The 19,781-nt window shown below is 40.2% G+C and overlaps 1 protein-coding gene across 2 annotated transcripts in view; it reads right to left on the reverse strand.

The window, feature by feature from the left end:
• arhgef4 (Rho guanine nucleotide exchange factor (GEF) 4) overlaps nucleotides 1–19,781 on the reverse strand; it is a 138,951-nt gene that overhangs the window by 40,453 nt on the left and 78,717 nt on the right. Inside the window, exon 1 of one of the 2 annotated variants that reach the window (XM_044339540.1) lies at nucleotides 18,539–19,140. The exons of the other annotated variant lie outside the window; for it this stretch is intronic. Coding sequence (XP_044195475.1) covers nucleotides 18,539–18,800 — 262 coding nt within the window. The 5' untranslated portion in view covers nucleotides 18,801–19,140. Of the gene's footprint in view, nucleotides 1–18,538; nucleotides 19,141–19,781 lie in introns of those variants that run through there. 2 annotated transcript variants of the gene reach the window in all.

The following is a 19,781-nucleotide window of genomic DNA, read 5'->3' on the forward strand; positions in this document are numbered from 1 at the left end:
TTTCAATACATTTGCCACCACAGAGCTTCCTTTCTTATGTGAAAACATCACAGTACTTTCTGTACGGTCAATTACAGATTGTGAAAGAATATAACCCTCAGATTAGTCTCTTTACATGCCTTTTGTTTAGTCTTTTTGGTGTGTGCAATGTGGGATGTCTCATGTCTCTCTCTCATGTGACCCACATTATATTTATATGTAGGCTCTCTTCTGTCCACAGGCTCATTAAGGGAAGTAAGCCAAAGTAAACATCATTACTGTGGTGGATTCTCATCTGTAAACTGTGTTATGCTGTTACTGTACAGGATTAGAGCTGCAACTATTAGTCAGTTAGTAGCCAACTATTAAATTAATCGCCAGCTATTCTGATAATCGATTCATCGTTTTTGAGTCATTTTTTAAAAAGAAAATTTCCAAATTCTCTGATTCCAGATACTTAAATGTGAAATATTTTCTGTTTTCTTTAGTCCTCTATGACAGTAAACTGAATATCTTGTGGACTGTTGGTCGGGACAACAGTCCACAACCCAAAGGAGACATTTGAGGACGTCAGCTTGTGCTTTAGGGAAACAGTGACATTTTTCACCCTTTTCTGACATTTTATGGAATTAACAACTGATCTATTAATCGAAAAAAAAAAAGAATCGACAGATTAATCGATAATGAAAATAAGCATTAGTTGCAGCCCTATACAGGATTATCACTTCAAAAATGAGGCCTTTATCTGACAGTTGACAAGGAAGAGAGACAGTAAGTGCGGCGCAGAGATGCAACAGAGACAGAGTGAGCACATTATATGTGTCTTTAACCCTCAGGTTCCCAGGATGGCCAGGATTTCATTTTTCTGAAACACATTTAGTCAAGTTTTGCTGAGAAATATACCCAGTAGATCCTGTTTAACTGCTGCTATTGAAAAAGTCATCAAAATGCATTTGGAACAAAGGTTCTGTATAATCAGCGTCTTAACTGAGCCAAGATTTCACCAAGATTTAGCAGACATCTAAATGTCTTTTCACCTACAAGTTAATACCAGCTGCTCCAACAATAAGCTTCAGCAGCAAAATTCACATGCCTCTGCTCCATGAAGTCATTTTCATTTTAATTCCTCTCCATGAAGACCACATGCTCCATCCAAAAGGAAACTAACTCTCTGCATAGAAGAATATTTGTATTTAATCCGGTATTTCATCCGCTTTTTTAAAAGAAATCATGGACTGCAAGTTGACAAATTCTGAAACGTGATACCACTATGGTTTAATCACTACTGCCTACCTATTTACACAGACTACCTTCACCTGTGATCAATCCAAACATCTGTCCTTTCAGTGTCTAGTCAAACTAGTCCATTGTTTAGTGATGTATAAATTAATCTACAGCCTCTAAACCTGAGCTAGATGCCATATTTGTGTTCTGACAAATCTGACTGCTAAAAGGAAATGTTTGAAGCTGAAATGCTGCAGTTGTTCATTCAGTAAAGGAGAACAATGGACACACAGAGAATACATTAACACCCACACATGAAAGACCATACACGCAGTAGCTAAAGGACAAGACAGGAACATAATCTCATACACCTGGATGTACAGGTTTGCAGAGGAAGCAGTTACCACATGTCTGAATCATCATTAAATCATGGGACTCTAATATAGTGCACACATACACTACACAAATGAGAGCTACGTTTATAGCCACTGTGCTGTAGACACGGGGATGTGTGGACTCTGCAAACATGACTGATCTTCTCTGATGAGGACCAAGTGAAGTGAGGAGGAATGACAAAGATGTAAGAGGGAAGAGAGGGGAGGAGTACAGAGAGCGTGCGGGGAAGTGCCAGGCTGAGCAGAGTTCCTCCTCTGGTCTCTGTGTTTACAGCCATACATGGCCAGTATATGAATGTGAGCATGTATACAGTACAAGGACACCAACACACTGACTGCTACTAATGGAATGAACACACACACACCCCTCTGCAGGTCTGTAAAAACCTTGACGTCCCTCCTCCTCCTCCTTCTCCTCCTGCTGCTGCACACCTTCGTCTGCATTATTATCAGAGAAACTGGAGGCAGGGAGGGAGAAGAGGAGTGAAAGAGGGGGGATGGGCGATTGAAGGACAAGAGGAGGAAGAAAAGGTAGACTAAAGCCCCTCCACACATGGAATCTGTAACACTGCTGGCTTCATCTATCTGTTAAAGTGATGGCATTTGGACTTCAAACACACTGTAGGTCTCTGATGTTGTCTCTGTGTGTTCCTCAAGAGCTTTATTTAAACATTGAAAAACCGTCACAGAAAGAAAGCAGTGAGAAAGTAATGATGCGAAGAAATAAGATTATTAGAGTAGCATCAGCGATGGATTTTAAATCATTTATTTTGCAGTTCAAGCCTTAATCATTGAACATTTTGAGTACCTTGCATCTTGTATCTTGCATTTTGCCTGTATTTGACAGTGACAGTAGAGACACAGACAGGAAATGCTGGGAGAGAGAGAGAGAGCAGTATAACCAGCCAGTGTTAACATGGTCGGCCTCAAACTCTCACTTTACTTGAATCATTTATACCTTACAAAAAAAGCACATATAAAAGTCATGTTTGCACATGAGAAACCTATATGATGCCTGTATGATAATTCACCACATGTGAAATGCTGTTTCACATGAAATATCAAATATAAAATTGATGTTGTCACATGTAAAACATCACAGGTGCTTATAAACTGCACTTATCACATGTGAAATTGTGTTGCTCACAAGCTAATCAAGAAATGTGTGTTCTTTGGCTTTTTGGGTTTAGAATACAGAGTTCAGTTCTACAGCAGCTAAACATCAGTAAAGATGACAAGGTTGGGTTTCTCACTTCATTCCTGTTTGTTCACAAGCTAACAGCTTCAATATGCTTCAAGCCCCTTCAACTTTCTGAAACAGTCATACTAGCCCACCTTACACAGCTTTATCTGACAACTGTCCTTCTCTTTTGTTCACTGTGAAGGAAAAAGTGAATAAATACACTTTTACAGACTGATCTGACATGAAAACAACCTCCTCTACAACTTAACATTTGCTTTGGTTTGTGGATTATTAAATTAAAGATTTTATTTTCTTTTGTGCATAAGAAATGATAATTAAGTAAATTAAGTCATTAGTTTATTAAAGTGCTTTTAAGAGTAGCATGATGAGATCTCTATTGATGCTTTTGTTGCTTTTACATTAATGTTGCAGCATTCAAATCAGGCTGGAGTCTGTTGGATTTGTTATGTCAGTGTTATTAGGTCTAACCTTTGAAACTTTTATAGAAAAGTGAAATGTATTAAAACGTGAGAGTGAGATGTAAAGATGTGTGTCTGAAAGGGACTCAAGACAAGCTGTGAGTAGAGAGACAGAAATGGGAGATGCAGAGAAGTAGAAAGAGTTAAACAATTCCCAAAACCACTCACACTCCTCCATACATTCATCTGCTCTCAGCCTTTGTTTTTCACCTGCTTTGAGTAGCTCTTCCTCCATTCAAGCATCAATGAGCTCTTTCTTCCTGCTGATCAAGAGATACCATCTTATCATGTGGTCTGCTTCTAACATGAAGGATGTTACTTCTCTGACCACAGCTGATGGATATATTTGTATTGTTATTTGTCATACCAGATGGCAGAACAGAGAAACCTGCATTCAAACCTGTGTATGACAGTCTAAGATACCATGTTTCACCTTAAAGGACAGGCTCATAGTTCACATTTTCAAGTGTGTCACCTGACTGTTGTTTTAAGACAGATTTAAATTGTGAACCTGTCCTTTAACAAAAGGACCATGACAATCATTTCTTCAGGATAATGAATACTGAACTTATATCAGCAGAGAGATATCCTGATGTTTAGTCCCTTGTGAAACACTGGAACCTACATGTCCCACAATGAAGCTCAGGGAGGGCAGCTGCTGCTCTCATAACGGTTATCATCATCTTATGATGGTTCAACTTTTTCAACTTGCTGCCATGACCAGCCATGTGACCATGGCAACCACAGATCCCACATTGAAGGCAATGATACAGCAACTGATTTTACTGAGTTTTCTGAACGATACATCTCTGCACCAGCAGAGAGCAGGCAGATTAATAAAGAGAAACAGTTTTGGAGCAACATCAGCTTCAAGGTCTGATGATCCGTTCTGAGCCAATAAACCATGTTTATGACACTAACATAGATGGCAAAACTATATCAAAGTTGTTATATTGCTACCCTGCATTGTGCCCTGTTGCCACTGATTCAAAACACAGGGCATCAACGTAGCCAGGCAGCCACAAGTCTCTGTCTGTAAGCACCTTAAATGTGTAGTCCTCAAGCCCAAGCTGAGATAACTAATGACATCATTATGACATCATCAGTGCTATTTTCTCAGACTTGACAAAGCTCCTCCAGAGCCACAGAAAACATTATACAACTGTTTTCCCAGGCTGCAGGCTCCTCATGGGTAAACTGATCTTCATGTATAATCAGTGGAATTCAGTCCATATTTACAAATGAAAGATTCTCAAGCCAGACTTATCAGTGTTGTGACATCAACCCACAAACAGAAGGCAATGGCCACACTAATACCCATCCAATCAGACAGACACTACTGCCAGACAGGCTGGCCTGGCTAATTTAGTAAGGGTCAGCACCTTGAGGTGTGATCATCTTGAGTCTGACAGGAGCAGGGTCTTATCTTACATACCAAGCATTCTCAAAGTCGGTCTGCCTTCTGTTTTTAGGCAGGAGATCAAATGTTAAGGAGAAGAGTCTGGAGCTATGTGAAGGAGGCCCAGTACACAGCCAGGTGATTCATAAAAACAAAGGCCAAATAAAGAATGATATTCTTAATTAAACAGACCAGATTCTGAAATAAGGCAGAAATGTCACTACACTGTAAAGCTATCACTTATGAAGCCATGGCTTGGACCTAAATTGTAAATGACCTGTTTTCCTCCTCTTTCTCTGAATCTAAAGCAGTTTTATGTGCTCTGTAGTCACCTTAGTGAAATGGCAAATGGTAAAGGCATCAGTATAATTCAAACAAACCACACAACCGATGTATTTGTCATTTTTCATGTGTACAGAGTGTAACACCATGGCTGCCTGTGAGTAGAGACAGTCTGAAAGGGTGCACCATTATCCCTTTTGTAAGATTCATTGCATCTCAGCAATGACAGCACCTTGCAATTGACTGTTGCCTTTTGGAACAAGGATAAACACTTTGCCTTTGGCCATGTTTGGACATCAATGTGTATGAACTTGTTTACTTCAAGCCCACCCCAGTTTTAACATTCATTGTAGATTCATCTGCTGTGAGCAGAGTGTCTGACATGTCATGAAAAGATAACTGACAACATCTTACTTGAGCCATCACAGCCTGGTGTGTCTAAGCAGCTATGAAGCTATATAATAGGTAAAGAATCGCCTATCCCATGAGTTTGTAAAGGAGAGAGACTACAGGCAGGTAAAACAGACTGAGCAGGGACAGAGAGAGCACATTACTGAAAATCTGACTAACAGTGAAACAGAGGCTGCCCTTGTGGCAGGCAGAGAGCAAAAACATTCAATAGCTGAGAGTGATACTGACATTGATCTGTACTTCTTGAGAAGTTTGTCACATCAGCTGTCCCAAGACGAGTAGCAAACCAGAGTATAGTCTATCAATAGGGCTGTAATTGAAGAGCAGACATTAAAAGTGAAACAGGGTCTGAGGGGCCAGGCAGCTAAGGACAAGACAGACAAACAGGCAGAGACATTGAGAGAAATGCCAAATAGATATAGACAACAAAGTACATATACCTGAGTATATGATTGTGTCTATGAAGTAGAAAGTGATTATAAAGTAGGCAGAAGATGGTGGGAGCCAGAAAGGTTACCAAGCATCAGCAAGAAGTTGACTTTTGGCAAAGGAGGCAGCTCAGTGGATGAGACAGAATTAAGGTTGGAAGAACTGAACATTTGCCTTATAGCATTGCAGAGACAGCATTTCAAAAACATCCACTAAAATTTGTCAAATCACCCTTCAGCATGGGGAAGCCAGTACTCTGAATGCAAAGAAGCAAGAAGTAGAAGTCACATGGAGAAGATGCACAGAGGTACAGGAGAGTAGGCTATCTATCAAGAACACTAAAAGGGTGTCATGCTGCAGACATGCAGGAGCCAGAGTAGGCTCCAGATCAGAGAGAAAGCAGCAGGGATGCTCATGTTGTGTCATGTATGCTTTAGTATCCTGCCTTATTCAAACGTGTCTGACCATGAACTCCATGTTCCACTTATGTTGGTGGTATCTAGCCTCACAGTTTCTGCGTGACTAGATACAACTAGAACTAGATTTCCCATGCTTTGAGATATAACAGACCTCACTGTGGACAGTTTTAATGGAATTACTTTCGACAGAAGAAATCATTCTGATAAAAAAATGTTGGCAAAGAGTTCAGTGGATTATCCAGAGTAGCAGGGACACTGGTCCTGTAAATAAATGATGCAGTTGATTTTTTCAATGCTGTGAACACCACACACTGAGTTACATTCACCACCTGCTGGAGATCTCAGACAGAATGTGGAATAATACCAAAACTATCTTTATGGTTGCATACTACTTGGGGTGAGTGATAAAATTGTTTTGTTTTTTGTTCATAATTTGGGTGAACCATACCTTTAATATCCAAACCAAAACTATTCAAACTATGATTTGATATTAACCGTGGAATGGATCATTACAGAGATTTCTCTCCTCTGTTTCAAGAGAGGCGACTGCTCATCTGGACTTTATTACATTATCTACTATCTTACTATCACATCTGTTATCTATCATATTTGAGTCAGTCAATTTAGCTACTGCATATAATTTTAATTTTATTTGTTTATTTTACCTAACTCACTGTTTTTAAATTTTGATTTATGTCAAGTGGCTGCTGTAACACATTATAATTTCCCTTTGGGATGAATAAAGTTCCCTCTCTCTCTCTGTCTCTCTCTATCTCTCTCTATTGCTCTCTCTCTCTCTCTCTCTCTCTCTGCCTTGACTTTGCAACTTTGGTGCTGACTTAACATTTGTTCTGTAAATTGGGTTTTAGCTAGACAAAATGCTTTGGTTAGTCATTGTGTGTCTGACTCTGAAGAAATGAACAACTAAGACATTTCATATACTGTAGTAGCATCTAATGTTGGACTGTCTCCTCCTAATTTTCTGTGCTGGAATGCAGGTTAGAAATCTCTTAAACACCAGTTATGAGGTGTAAACTGCAGCTTTTACACCTCTGTGGTGTTATAATCACATGGTTTTATTGAGGCATTTCAACATCACGTTGTTGACAAACCTGTAAAGATAGCACTCTGATGTCTGCTTTTCCATATTAACTGGAGAGGAAGCAGATTATGACTTCCCATCTGACCAAATACAGTTATAATGTTAAAGTAATTCAAATTCATGCAAGGTTAATAGCACAAAATGCTGAATAATTTAATGTGCTTGTACTTGTACAAGTCTATATGTACAGGTCCAATCTAAACACAAGTACAAGAAGGCACAATGTGAGGAATAATATCTCTAAGTCTTACAAGTGTTGTTTGCAATTGTGGATAATTGATAAAAACTCATAAAAGCTCAGTGGACTCAAAATGTTTGATCCCTAATGAATCTTTCTCTACAGCATGGAAAAAAAACCTTTTAAATATGGGGTCCTTTTTGAACTATCTTGGTCCAGAGAAATATTATTAGAAATATTATTATTCATTGCCTGTCTGGGCTTGCGTGGACAGCCAAGAATGACTGATGTAGTTTATCTACACAAATTCTTTATTGCTATTATTTCATAATTCATAATTTCATAATTTCTACTGTTTGATTAGTCACTGACTTTTATTATTTGGAAAATATAGCTTCTTGTTTAAATGTTTTGTGTTAAGGCTCTCTGCTTCCCATGCAAGTTATCAATATATTGTTATAAACCTGATGAAAACTTCTAAATTACAAAAAAGAAAAAAAAAATCACTGTCTTGGTTAATTTCAGCCATGTGCTGTGAAACATCTGTTCGGCCATTAAAGCTGCAGTAATCAGTACAGTTTATATTAACAGTGCATTAAATGATTATGTGTGATGATGAGAGGAGTCACATATTGGGTTGAACCCACAGAGAATTATCAGCAACTCAGCAGTTTCCCTCAGCTCCAAAGAGCCTTTAAGCCTCTTTTAGCTCTTATTAGTTTTGGCAACTTCACTGTTTTGGTTCGCTCTCATCATCTGCCGTTTCCAGCAGCAGCAGGCAGCTGTTTTGAGTGAAAAATCTCTGATAAACCCACTCTACACTACCTGCCCAGCAGCAAACAGCAGACAGACACAGTTAGAGACTAACTGGTGAAAAAAGTGGAGCATTTAGCAGCTAAAGAGACACATTTTTCTCAAGAGTTGGTGGAGACCAAAACAGAGCTAAAAGGCCAGTGAATATTGGACTTATATTCAGCAGGTGGACACAAACACAACTTGATAATGAATGATTATGTCTGTTGGATGTGTAAATAGGCAACTGTTTGCATGTTCAACATAACGACTTTATAAGGTGTTACATGAATGTTGTGTTTGTCTGATAAATTGCCTCAAGTGATGTCACTTGAGTCAGTGTCAGCTGGGTTTGAAGACTACAAGTTTGAAAATGAAAGAATGTGGTGGAGTTAGAAAGAAGTGAGGTTTCCAGTCCTCTGTAACTGATCCTCATCTCTGCTGGAGGCTACATTAGCCGCTACTAGCATAACACACTGGAATCTGTACGGTAACGTGAACTAAGTTGCATCATGGGTAATCTAGGCGCCAAGTTTTGATGAAGAAGAGGAATGCATGGAATGAAAAAGAAAAGCAATGGACATTAATTTAACCTGTTTCCCCTGATCATTCACAACGACTCACAAAGGCAACACTATTAAATCTTGGCAGTTGATGTTTAGGAATGTAACAAAAAGTCATATAACGAAAGTGTGAAACAAATTAGGCCCTACTGCTCTCAATGAGTACTGCATAATCACTGAAGACAAACATTAGTGATACTATGGAGATGCTTTAGATAGGAAGAAGAAAGAAAACAGGGACAGAGAAGAAGCCTTGCCTTGCTATAAAGCAGACATGAAGGACCAAAAGGACCGTCTAAGTGATGCAGCTGGCAGCTATAGGCATTTGTCAACCTGTAATTTAATTGCTAGCCTCCCCCCATCTTTCCAAACCCAATCCTCTCTCTGCTGTCTCTCTGCCTCCCTGTCATTCAACACGATTGTGAGCAGCCAGCGTGCAGGCAGCTGTACCATCAAACCTTGCATCACCCTGCTCTGCCCTTCCCAGCGGTGACGGGCAGAGTGGCATCGAGGCGAGAGTGAGGGACGGATGCGATGAAGAGAGAGTCGCAGAAAGAGAAAGTACGAGAGAGTTTCAGCCTCAGTTCTTCTCAGCCTGGGGGGGTTGGCTTGCCCTGCCATCAGAGGAAATCTATTTAAAGGAGAAGTCTTCTCACTATACGCCTGCCAATGAGAGAGCAGAGACAGGGAAGCAATCTTTTCTTCCTCCTCTCCTCTTTCTCCAGCAAAGACAAAGAGAAATAATTTTAGCTTTCTGTATAGTTGGGGTGCTGCCAAGCCAGCCACAGGGAGGTGGTTGATTACACATTGTCTGTTAAATAAAGTGTTTTAATGCTGCATTAGATGTATGGAGGCTGTAACATGTGCCACTTAGTAAATGATACACTGGGAATAACTAAAGACTCAAAAGACCAGACTAAAGATTATCTATTAAGTGAAAAGATAAGAGTCAAAAGACAGAAATGACATCTGGTGATCCTTGATCTGATAAAGTTTTAACTTTAAATGCTATGCTGTGAAACTATGGGACATGGGGAGACAATCAAAGTTGGAGGTGCTGAGAGAAAATGATTGTATATGGTGATGTTATATCAAATGCTGCACAACATTCAGATAAAGCAAGGTTTTTTCTGAGTTGCCAAAGCAATAGTACACAACGATGAAGAATGAAAATTGTAAAAAGTATCACGTATCATAGTTCATAAAAATATAGTGTAAAATGAGAATGCAGCCCTACTTCAAAAACATTTCAAGGAAGTAACTGTTGTTATTCTATATTTCTCTCATTGTTAACAAAACAACTAACTACCTAACTAATCTTTCTCTCAGTACTTTCTGACGTCCCTCCTCTCTCTGTGTGACTCTCAGCCACAAGCCCACTGGTTCCTCATCTTTTTAAAAAAAAAAAAAAAAAAAAAAAAAAAAAAGCTCCTAACTCATTTCCTGAAGCAGCTGGTCACTGAAGTTTTTAACAAATGTTGCTCAAATAGGAGCATTTCATGGGGACTTTTTTCAGCAGCGGATGAATCCACATTTGAAGATAACCCTTCAGCTTTTTGGATGAAAGGTTTAATGTTTTCTAGAAATCCAGTTGCCTTTAACTTAGCCCTTGCAGATACAGATTTGATGATAAATGAATAAGAAAAAACTAACATAAAAAATAACATACCTTCCTTCCACAAACACTAGAAGGCATATGCTACCCACAAATTCCCAATTTCTTTTTTTTGTACATAGCAGGGGTGCTGCAACAACTCTTACTTTCCATATCCATGATGCAGACCTGCTTTTGAAATGTAGAAACTGAGTCACAGCGCAACAACTTCAACAGTCCACCACAGGTTAATGGCAAACAATTCACCTTCTAGTACAGCAAGGCCTGTAACATAAAAATATGCATGATCACTGAAATGACTCCACACAGGCATTACCAGCTACTGATGTCATCTGAATGTATTCACATTAGTCCTGACACAGAGAAGGGAAACAGCAAAAGTAAACTGGATACTATACATTTAATCATTAAATCCTATTAATCATAAATCATGAACATTATAAATCAATTTTAAAACAATGCATTGCAGTAATCCATATCCAACAAATTATTCATAATTTTGAAAAGGAAAAAACACTCTTCCAACATTTCCCATATAATTTACTGTTTAATCAATCATCATTGAAAGAAAAACCACAGGAGACCATTGATTTGTGGAAAAACCTCTCACTTCCATTGCAACATGAAATCATGCGCCCCTAAACGACAACCACCACAGCATTCCATCTCTTTTATGGAACACGCTGTGCTCCTCTGACATGACGTAATGGGCTGTTTGGAGACAACAGTGCCATTAAGCCATGCTAATTGCTCCCAGCACTTTAGATCACCCTTCTGTTTTGACACTCAGTGCAGGGACGACTTTAACTCTGGTATATTGATCATTGTCACACACCGGAAGAAGAATACTGTGCAATATGGATTCTGATTGGTCTTCAGAGTGATTCTTAGTGTCAAGCCTGTTGAAAGTTGAGCTGCAATAGCATATTATCAAATTGAGATCCAGCATTGGATCTGATTTGGTTTACCTTTTGACACCTGCCAGAAACTAGTTATAAATCATTTCAACTTAAAGATCTGTATCATCTTTTGTTGTCTGAGAGAACAGAAACACTTTTGAGAGGTGGCCTACTGAATGTTCACAACCTGTGGCTACAACAGGAAAATCAGATGAAGAGCATCTGATTTTTTATTTTTCGAATTTTATTGCTTGGCATCATTATTATTATTATTATTATCATCATCATTTTTTTTTTTTTTAATTCTTGTTTTGATTCTTGTTATGTTATTTAAGTTAAAAAATAAGTACTTGAAAAGTACAAAAAGTACTTGAAGATTCTTTTTGATTAAAAAGATAGAATTCTCTATCTGCCATACAAAACTCAAGTGTTTCACTTTAGTTGACATGCTAGCATTAAAGGTACTTTCACATTGCTCTTGTGAATGCTCACAGCAATTGATGATGGTTGAACATTTTTCAGTGTGTCGACACAACTCGCCGCATGACCATGGCAACCAGGGAAATCACGGAGAAACTACACAGGCGTTGATTTTTACTGGTATCTGACTTCTCTGGAACATAACCAGCAGGGATGTTCCTCCCCAAATAACAGTGTTATGAAAATCTTTCTTTGATGCAGACTGCTGTTGAGTTATGATAATGGGTTTGATGATGAATGTACTTCACAAATGGATAAAACCAAGAGAATTATTGCATGAGTTCTGCTCATCTCAACAAAGTAACTTAAGCAGAGGTAGAGCATGAAGATGCCTCAGGCTTAATGGCTGTTCCACAGCGACCTATTTCCCAGAGAGCCCTGTGCCTCCCTTTTTTGTGATGGATGCTTTCAGACATCCTTCCCTCCTCCCCTCACTGTTTCTTGCCCCACAGATGAGGACAGTTGGCAGTGTGTGTGTGTGTGTGTGTGTGTGTGTGTGTGTGTGTGTGTGTGTGTGTGTGTGTGTGTGTGTGTGTGTGTGTGTGTGTCTGTATGTGTGTCTGTGTGTGTTTGGGTGGCACAGTGTGCTGCACATTTGCCAGCTGGCCTTGCTTTAATTCACACGCCCACACAGAGGCAAGTGTTAATACAAGCATGGACCAGTCACAGACATATTTCCACACACGACCTCATCACGATGGCATCATCTTGATTACTTTTATTGTGATTAGGGCTGTGCAGCACAGCCTCTTAGAGGAGGAAGTAACATGTGTAATGGTGGTTTGGGGTCAGGCAGGACACAACACGCCACTGCTGGGAGAGAGTAGCGTCATGCTGTATGATGGTAAACGAATGAGAATGAAGTCTAACCATGGGGTGAGGAAACAGTTCAAATGTCTGTGGACACCCCAGTCCACATATACTTAAGGGTCTTGGGCTGTTGTTCATGGTGCGGTGTCTTAGTTTCAGTGATATTATGGCTGAAATATTTAGGTCTCAACTTTGTAGACTGTAGTTTGTTCAGTTGTCCACATACATACTAATACTAAATCTGATTCTGAATCTGTAAATCTCAATGCTACAACATACAATGATATTTTACACGATAGTTTTATTCCATCTGTGTGTCAACAGTTTGTGTTTGACCCTTTCCTGTTTCAACATGAATGAAAAAGACAACGGGCCTCATGCAAGAACATTTGCTCGAATGCTCAACTTTTTTTCTGTGAGGTTTTCTCATACAAGTGTTCCAAGTCAAATGTAGGAGACACCAAACAATTAGAAAATATGAATCCAGCTAACATGTCTTCAGAGCAGCTCTGCACTGTGACAGAAATAAAGAGAGAGTGCTTTGACATGAAGTTAGATGCTAAAAAAAACATCTTTATAAAGCAAAGAGCTGCGTGATGAGAGGTGGTCATGTGACAGTCATGTGACAGAGGAGAGAATATTATAGCCTAAAGTAGGTGATGTTACACTGTCAGCTGCAACACAACATGATACTGGACAGAGACCTGCGGAGAGACGCAGGCAGCTGTAGGAGAAGTTTCCTAGCAACTACTGAAATGTAGAAGTTGCTGCACCAAAATATGGCCAAAAAATCATAAAATCTGCAAACCTTTCAGTAAATTGGCAGCCATGATGATGATAATATGGTAAAAAGGAATATTAATTTTTCACTACGTTTGTTCTGATAATTTCTGTATTAGATTTTACAAACCACAAATGTTCTTAAATCACTCATATGTGCATGTTGAGAACAAATCTACTCATACGACTGGTTTGTGCATGAAGCTCAATGTGCACAAAGCCAGCTCTGTAAAAACGGTGTTCCCAGTTTGGTGTGGAAGAACTTGACTGGCCGGCACAGATCACTGACCTGAGTGTTGGATCTCACTGATGCTCTTGTAGCTGAATGGAGCAACTCTCTGCTCAAGAAGTCTGTTGGTTGTGTCTGTTCATGTTCTTAAGAAAACAGTATTTGAATGCTGAGCAGAGTTGCATTCACAAGATGCTTCTGTCATTAAAATTAACCAGCAACACAAATGATAAGCAGACATGGACATTATCGAAAGGTAAAATGCTTCGTAAGAACCCCATCACAACAAAATTTATAATAGTGAAATTTCAAACAAAATCAATTCATCATATTGGAATCATCATGATCAGTGAATTAGCTTGCAGAGGCAAGGTACATGTTTGCAGTGATTTTATGGGGAGTTCAACTGTTTGACGTGAACATTACACCAATTACAAAGCATTTTGACAGTGCTAACCTTTGAGGAAGCTGTCATATTAGTTGTGTTGCACAATCAAATTGTATATAATCCTGCACTGCTCAATGAGCATTCATTTTGCCACAAACAAAACCAGCTGCAACCAACAGCAAGACCTGCAAATAGTTTTGTGAATGTTTAATTTTATGAATTTTGCTTTGACACTTTCTGGTGTGACTAGGCATTAAGGTTGCAGTTGGGCACTTAACAGTGATGACTTGGATATTGGATCTTCGGAGTAGAGAAGTTGTGGTGATTGTTTTGCAACGCCTTCTAGTTGCCAATAGATCACCTGGTGCCCATTTCAATTAAACACTTGAATGCCCAAAACAGATCTGAAAGGCTAAAGGACAGATTTGTTAGTATAGACCCAGGAATGATGAACAGTAGAAGAGCATCCTCAAGACCCATTTTCCTCTAACATGAGCAATGATGAGGTCAACATCAGCAACAGGATAAAATAGTATGTGCTTCTTCCATTTATTTCATGAGTTCAGTAGAGCAGAGTGTATGTGCGTGTGTGTGTGTGTCTGTCACAGGGGCTCAGTGTTGTCCAGGAGACAGATGTGTTCTTGTCACTTTGCCAGCACTAAATGGAAGGACTTTCATTTGCCCCAGCTCCCTCCAAAAGAAGAAAAAAAAACAATCCAACCTAAATCAGATTAAACTTCTCTTCTAATTTCCATCTGAGGAAATCTCAACCCCAAACTCTACTTCACTCCCTCTCCTATCTGTTAAGGGCAAAAACAAGACAGCCCAGTGCTGCTGTCGCTCTCACTCTCTGTATACCCACAATTCTCAGGACATTACGCTTAATTTGTAAAGTTGCACGTGCTGAGGTTAATAAATCACTGTGCTACTTCCTATTCTGATAGATTTGATACAACAGGGATTCAACTCATATTCCATTTCATGATAACAATCATGTCAAAGTTGAAACATGCATCAGTAAGCAATTGCATCACTGTTGATAGCACTGTGACATTACAGTTCTGAATGTCTTCAATTCAGCAGTAAGTTTGTTTGTGGTTTGAACTTTTCAGTTCAATACAAAAGGCCCTAGCCTGTAGAAGTACTGTTTATAAGGCTATTAGCTTAGCTGAGCCACCTCTCTGCAGCAGAGTTATTGCATTGTATTGCATTAATTGTTTATGTGGTACTGTTTCAGTCACTGACACTGATGATTCAGTAAAACCCAGTTCAGCTTGAGGGTTTGATGTTTAAGATTTGTCGTATACAAAATGTACTCAACAATTCTCTAATTTGGGTGACTACTTTAGAATTTACTGTACCTTTCATGGCACAATCTTGGTCATGTTGATCAGGGTTAAACCTTGACATGATGGTGGCACTAGATGAAGTCAGGGAGTCACGAAAATCATTAGGAATCATCCTCTGAGGATCATCCTCTCTGCCAAGATTCTCCTGGACCAATTTGCTGGACTGATGGACCAAATAACTGACCGACCATGCCCTCCTCAAAAGGGACATATTTTGCACATTTCCAGGTCTATATTTATATTTTGGGGCTCTACTGGAAAATCTTTGCATGATTTACAGTTAAAAAATCCTTATTTATCATTATGCTAGCTCTTTATGCAGCCCCTCAGTTCAGCCTCTGTCTGAAACAGGCCATTTTAGCTCCTGTCTCTTTAAAGCTCCCCTCCTAATGAGCCCACTCTGTACTGACTGGCCAGCTCCAGGGGCTGCATAAACAAACAACAGTAGCACTGCTTTTACATCCATACATCCAAATACATCCATACATGTTGGATTCAGAATCAGATCTGGAATATGACAGTGGACAACAGCATAAAGGTTCAGCAACCAAGATTACAGATCAGACAGCTGTTTATGGACATGTGTGTCGAGATGATGTTATTTAAGCTTTGCATTCACTAAGCATTCAGGGCATTGTGAAAGTATGCAGTGTAGCCATTCAGAACAGGTATAAACACTTTGCCTTCAGGCATGGTTGGATGACACATCATACAAACTAGTTTATTTCAATCATACTGAACCCTTTAAGCAATTTGTTTAGTATTAGGGAAAGGTCAAGATCAAAACTGCTGATAAGAGACAGAATGCAAACATTTTTGATGATCCTCCAAGGTTTTATGCTGCTATAACAACATTACACTACTTCTGCCTTTGCTCCACCACAAGAGGTCACATGCCAGGAAAAAGTTTTTGAACAATGACTAATGCTGTTGTTTTTTGGGTAAGAGCAGTCTCCAACCTTGCCATTGGAGGATTACCACTTCAAGCCACAGCTTCAAACACAGCTTTCAGTGTATCATTGATACATCCAAATGGGTAGTTCTAATAGGTAGTCTCTATAGGTTTACAAGGCACTGAGAGCAGATAAAGGTTGCTGTGTGGGAGTGCGTATGTATATGAGAGAGAGAGAGGCAGTGAGAATATGGCTGCCCAGAAAAAATAAGAGAGAAAAATAGAATTGATCAAGGACATATTTGTATATATAGTGTATTGTATGTGACTACACACATTTCTTTTTACTTCCAAGTGTGTGTAATGTTTGTGAATACAACAGCATGCCAGCACATATGCTTCTCCGTCCACTTCTGACTGAGCAACAAACACTTGCTAATGTTCCAATGGCGTTGTATCCGACCCTCCTCCCACTCTACTGTACATTTTCATCCCCCACCCTCCTTTTCTGGAATGTACACACTCCATCCTTTACAACTTCAAAACCACAGCTCAACACACACACACACACACACACACACACACACACACACACACACACACACACACACAGCCTGACTGACAAAGCTGCAACGGCAACAACTGGGAGACATGATAAAGCTAATATGATGCCATTGCAGCGAGGCAGATCCTGGCTAAATGCCACAGTGTTATGAGCTAATATGTCTCCCCTCCACTGATTTTGCTGCTCCAAGCTTTGCATCTTGCAGCGGTACACAGTCCTGAGCTGATGGGTCAGTTTCTCTTCTGTTCATCTCGGTATTAATTCAGCAAGCTGCAGTGAACACAGTCCCATGACAACAAAAATTGGCAGACAGGTAACTCTGGTTAGTAGAAAGTATGCATATCAATTATGAGATGCAAAGGTACATAACCATGTATGTATCCATGTATCCATGTACACAAACAAACAAGATAGATACAAGCAAGAGGACATCATTGTAAGACAATACAACACTCCCAGGCCTGCAGCCAGTGTCCATGAGAAAACACTGCTGCTGATAAACAAACCCGAGGGTGCAGTATTACACATTAGAAAAAAAGTGTTGTCTATTGACCTAAGTAGGGCTGGATGTCCAACCTCATTAATCATTCAAATTATTTATCAAGCAAAAATTTGCAGTTTTTCCAATGTTTGGATGTGCTGCATTTCTCTGTGTTATATCTTTGTAAATGTCATATCTTTTGGTTTTGGACTTTTGGTCAAATTTTATTTATTCTTGAACATTTAATAAACTAATCCATGATGAGAATAATCCTTAGTTGCAGCCCTAGTCCAAAAAATGTTTATAGCACTGAGACTTGAACTGCCAAAAAAGCCAAAATTGAATTTTTGGTCATTATCATAATGTTGTTTACTTGATCTTTGATCAGATAGTTCCTGATTCAAATCAAAATGTTGTTCATTTGAATTATTTTGGCAAAATTCTTGCTAGCTTGTGTACAGACATTTAATGTTTGAGAATGACTGTTGTTAAAAACCCCTTTTGTTAAATTTTTAAATGTTTTATGTTTCTTAAAGTGTGATATTGAAAAAATGTCTCATAGAGGCATCCTGGTGGTCAAGTGGTTTTATACACTGACCATGTAAATGCGATATTGTTGGTTTGAGTCTGCCTACAAACCTTTGTTGCATGTCATCCCTCCTCTCTCTACACTCATTTCCTGTAATGTCATTTTCAAATATGGCAAAATACTTGAAAATATGCTTCAAAAAAACAACAGCATCGATACCAGAAATGATACCCAACCCTTGTCCAGAGAGCTGAGAGAGCTGTTGGTCAGTCAGATTCTGTATATTCTTCCTGAGGGCTAACATGACCACAACCTTGGCAAACAAACGTTTACATGCATAATATAGCCTGTGTGTAGCAGATAAACACACAGATTCGACACTGTAGGAAACTGTGCTGTGAAAGGTGAAGCTGTTGGTATTTTCTGGCTCTTTCTGCATGACTAGAAAGCCGAGCAGCCGGCCCACCCAAACACATCAACACAGCACCTACCCTGTCAGCGGGTGTCAGCTGAATGGATGGCATGACGCACACACACACACACACTGTACATCTAACCCATCCCTGAATAACACACTAACCTCATGGCAACATGTCAGCCTGCTGGTGTGGTCACATACAGTTCAGCGTATGCGCCCATGTGCATGAAAAAAGGAGACATTATATTCGTGTGTGCGGGGTACTTACCTGTGGTGGAGTGCAGACTCTCCAAGCTCCAATAGCGAGATAGGACCCCCCTCAGAGTGCCACCCAAGCTACCTCCTCCACCTCCCCCCATACATCCACCCACCCCAAGACCTCCGTCCACCATGCTGTCCACTACTCCGCCTGTCGGGCTCCCTCCATCCGAGTCGGACCCTGGTGACAGCCCTGAGCTGCAGCTGCCGCTGCTGCCACAGCTGCCCCCGGGCAGGGGCACGCCCCCCTCCGAACCCTGCTGGGTCCGCATCCTGATCCGGACGCACAACAACAAGGGGGGAAATACGAGTGGGCAGTAAAGAGGTGAGTGGAAATGAAGAGGAGGCGAGGCGACTGAGCAGGTGGTTTATTTCCCCGGCTGGGAGAGAGCGCAGAGGAGGAGGAGGAGGAGGAGGAGGAGGTGGCCTCCTATCTGCTGCACTATTCGCTGAGGTAAGCTTCAGCTGTCAACTTGCTGCTTCCTCCTCCCATGCACAGAACAGGAGAGCTGTAGCAAGCGCTTCTCGCCTCCCTTCACCTCTCTGCTCAGGATTGCCTCTCATACAGCGGGCTGCCTCCTCTCTCTCTTCTCCTGTTTCTCTGGGTCTCTCTACCCATTTGCACTGCTTCATTTCCTCACATTAACTCACAGAGTCCATCTCTCCCTCTTTCTCTCTCTCTCTCTCTCTCTCTCGCTCTCTTTCTCTCTCTGTCTCTCTCTCTCCAGGCTGACATCAGTGGGGGTCCTGCAGGGGGTTTCTGCAGCTCGACCATGTCGTTTGCCTGCTAGCAACAGCATGGACAGCTTGCTAACAGTGCAGGATACATTAAGGTGGAGAGTGACAGCAGCCAGCCCTCCATCCTCCCTCAATACAACCCCCCTTCCTCCACCCTCCCAAACACAAGCATGCACACACACACATGCACGCACCTCACGCTGTATGGTTGTTTTCAAATCATCTACAGTGAGTTACAGGGCAGATTTTCAGATTAAATTTCTAGGCATTTTCAGCCATATCCAGTGTGTAACAGCAACGGATGAGGTATATTCTATACGCAGTATATTATGTAGAAGCTGTAAGGTATGCAGCATCAACATAACACATATAATACTGATAATCATGGTTTAACAGGTTTTTTTAAGTCAGATCAGTAGCTGAATTCATATCAGTATCTTTCAGTTTAACTGCTTTTAAAATGTAATGACATGACTATTTGACAGGAGTGAAATGGTCACAACAGTATAGTACAA

This window comes from Thunnus albacares, chromosome 21, assembly GCF_914725855.1.
Source record: "Thunnus albacares chromosome 21, fThuAlb1.1, whole genome shotgun sequence".
Taxonomy (NCBI): Eukaryota; Metazoa; Chordata; class Actinopteri; order Scombriformes; family Scombridae; genus Thunnus; species Thunnus albacares.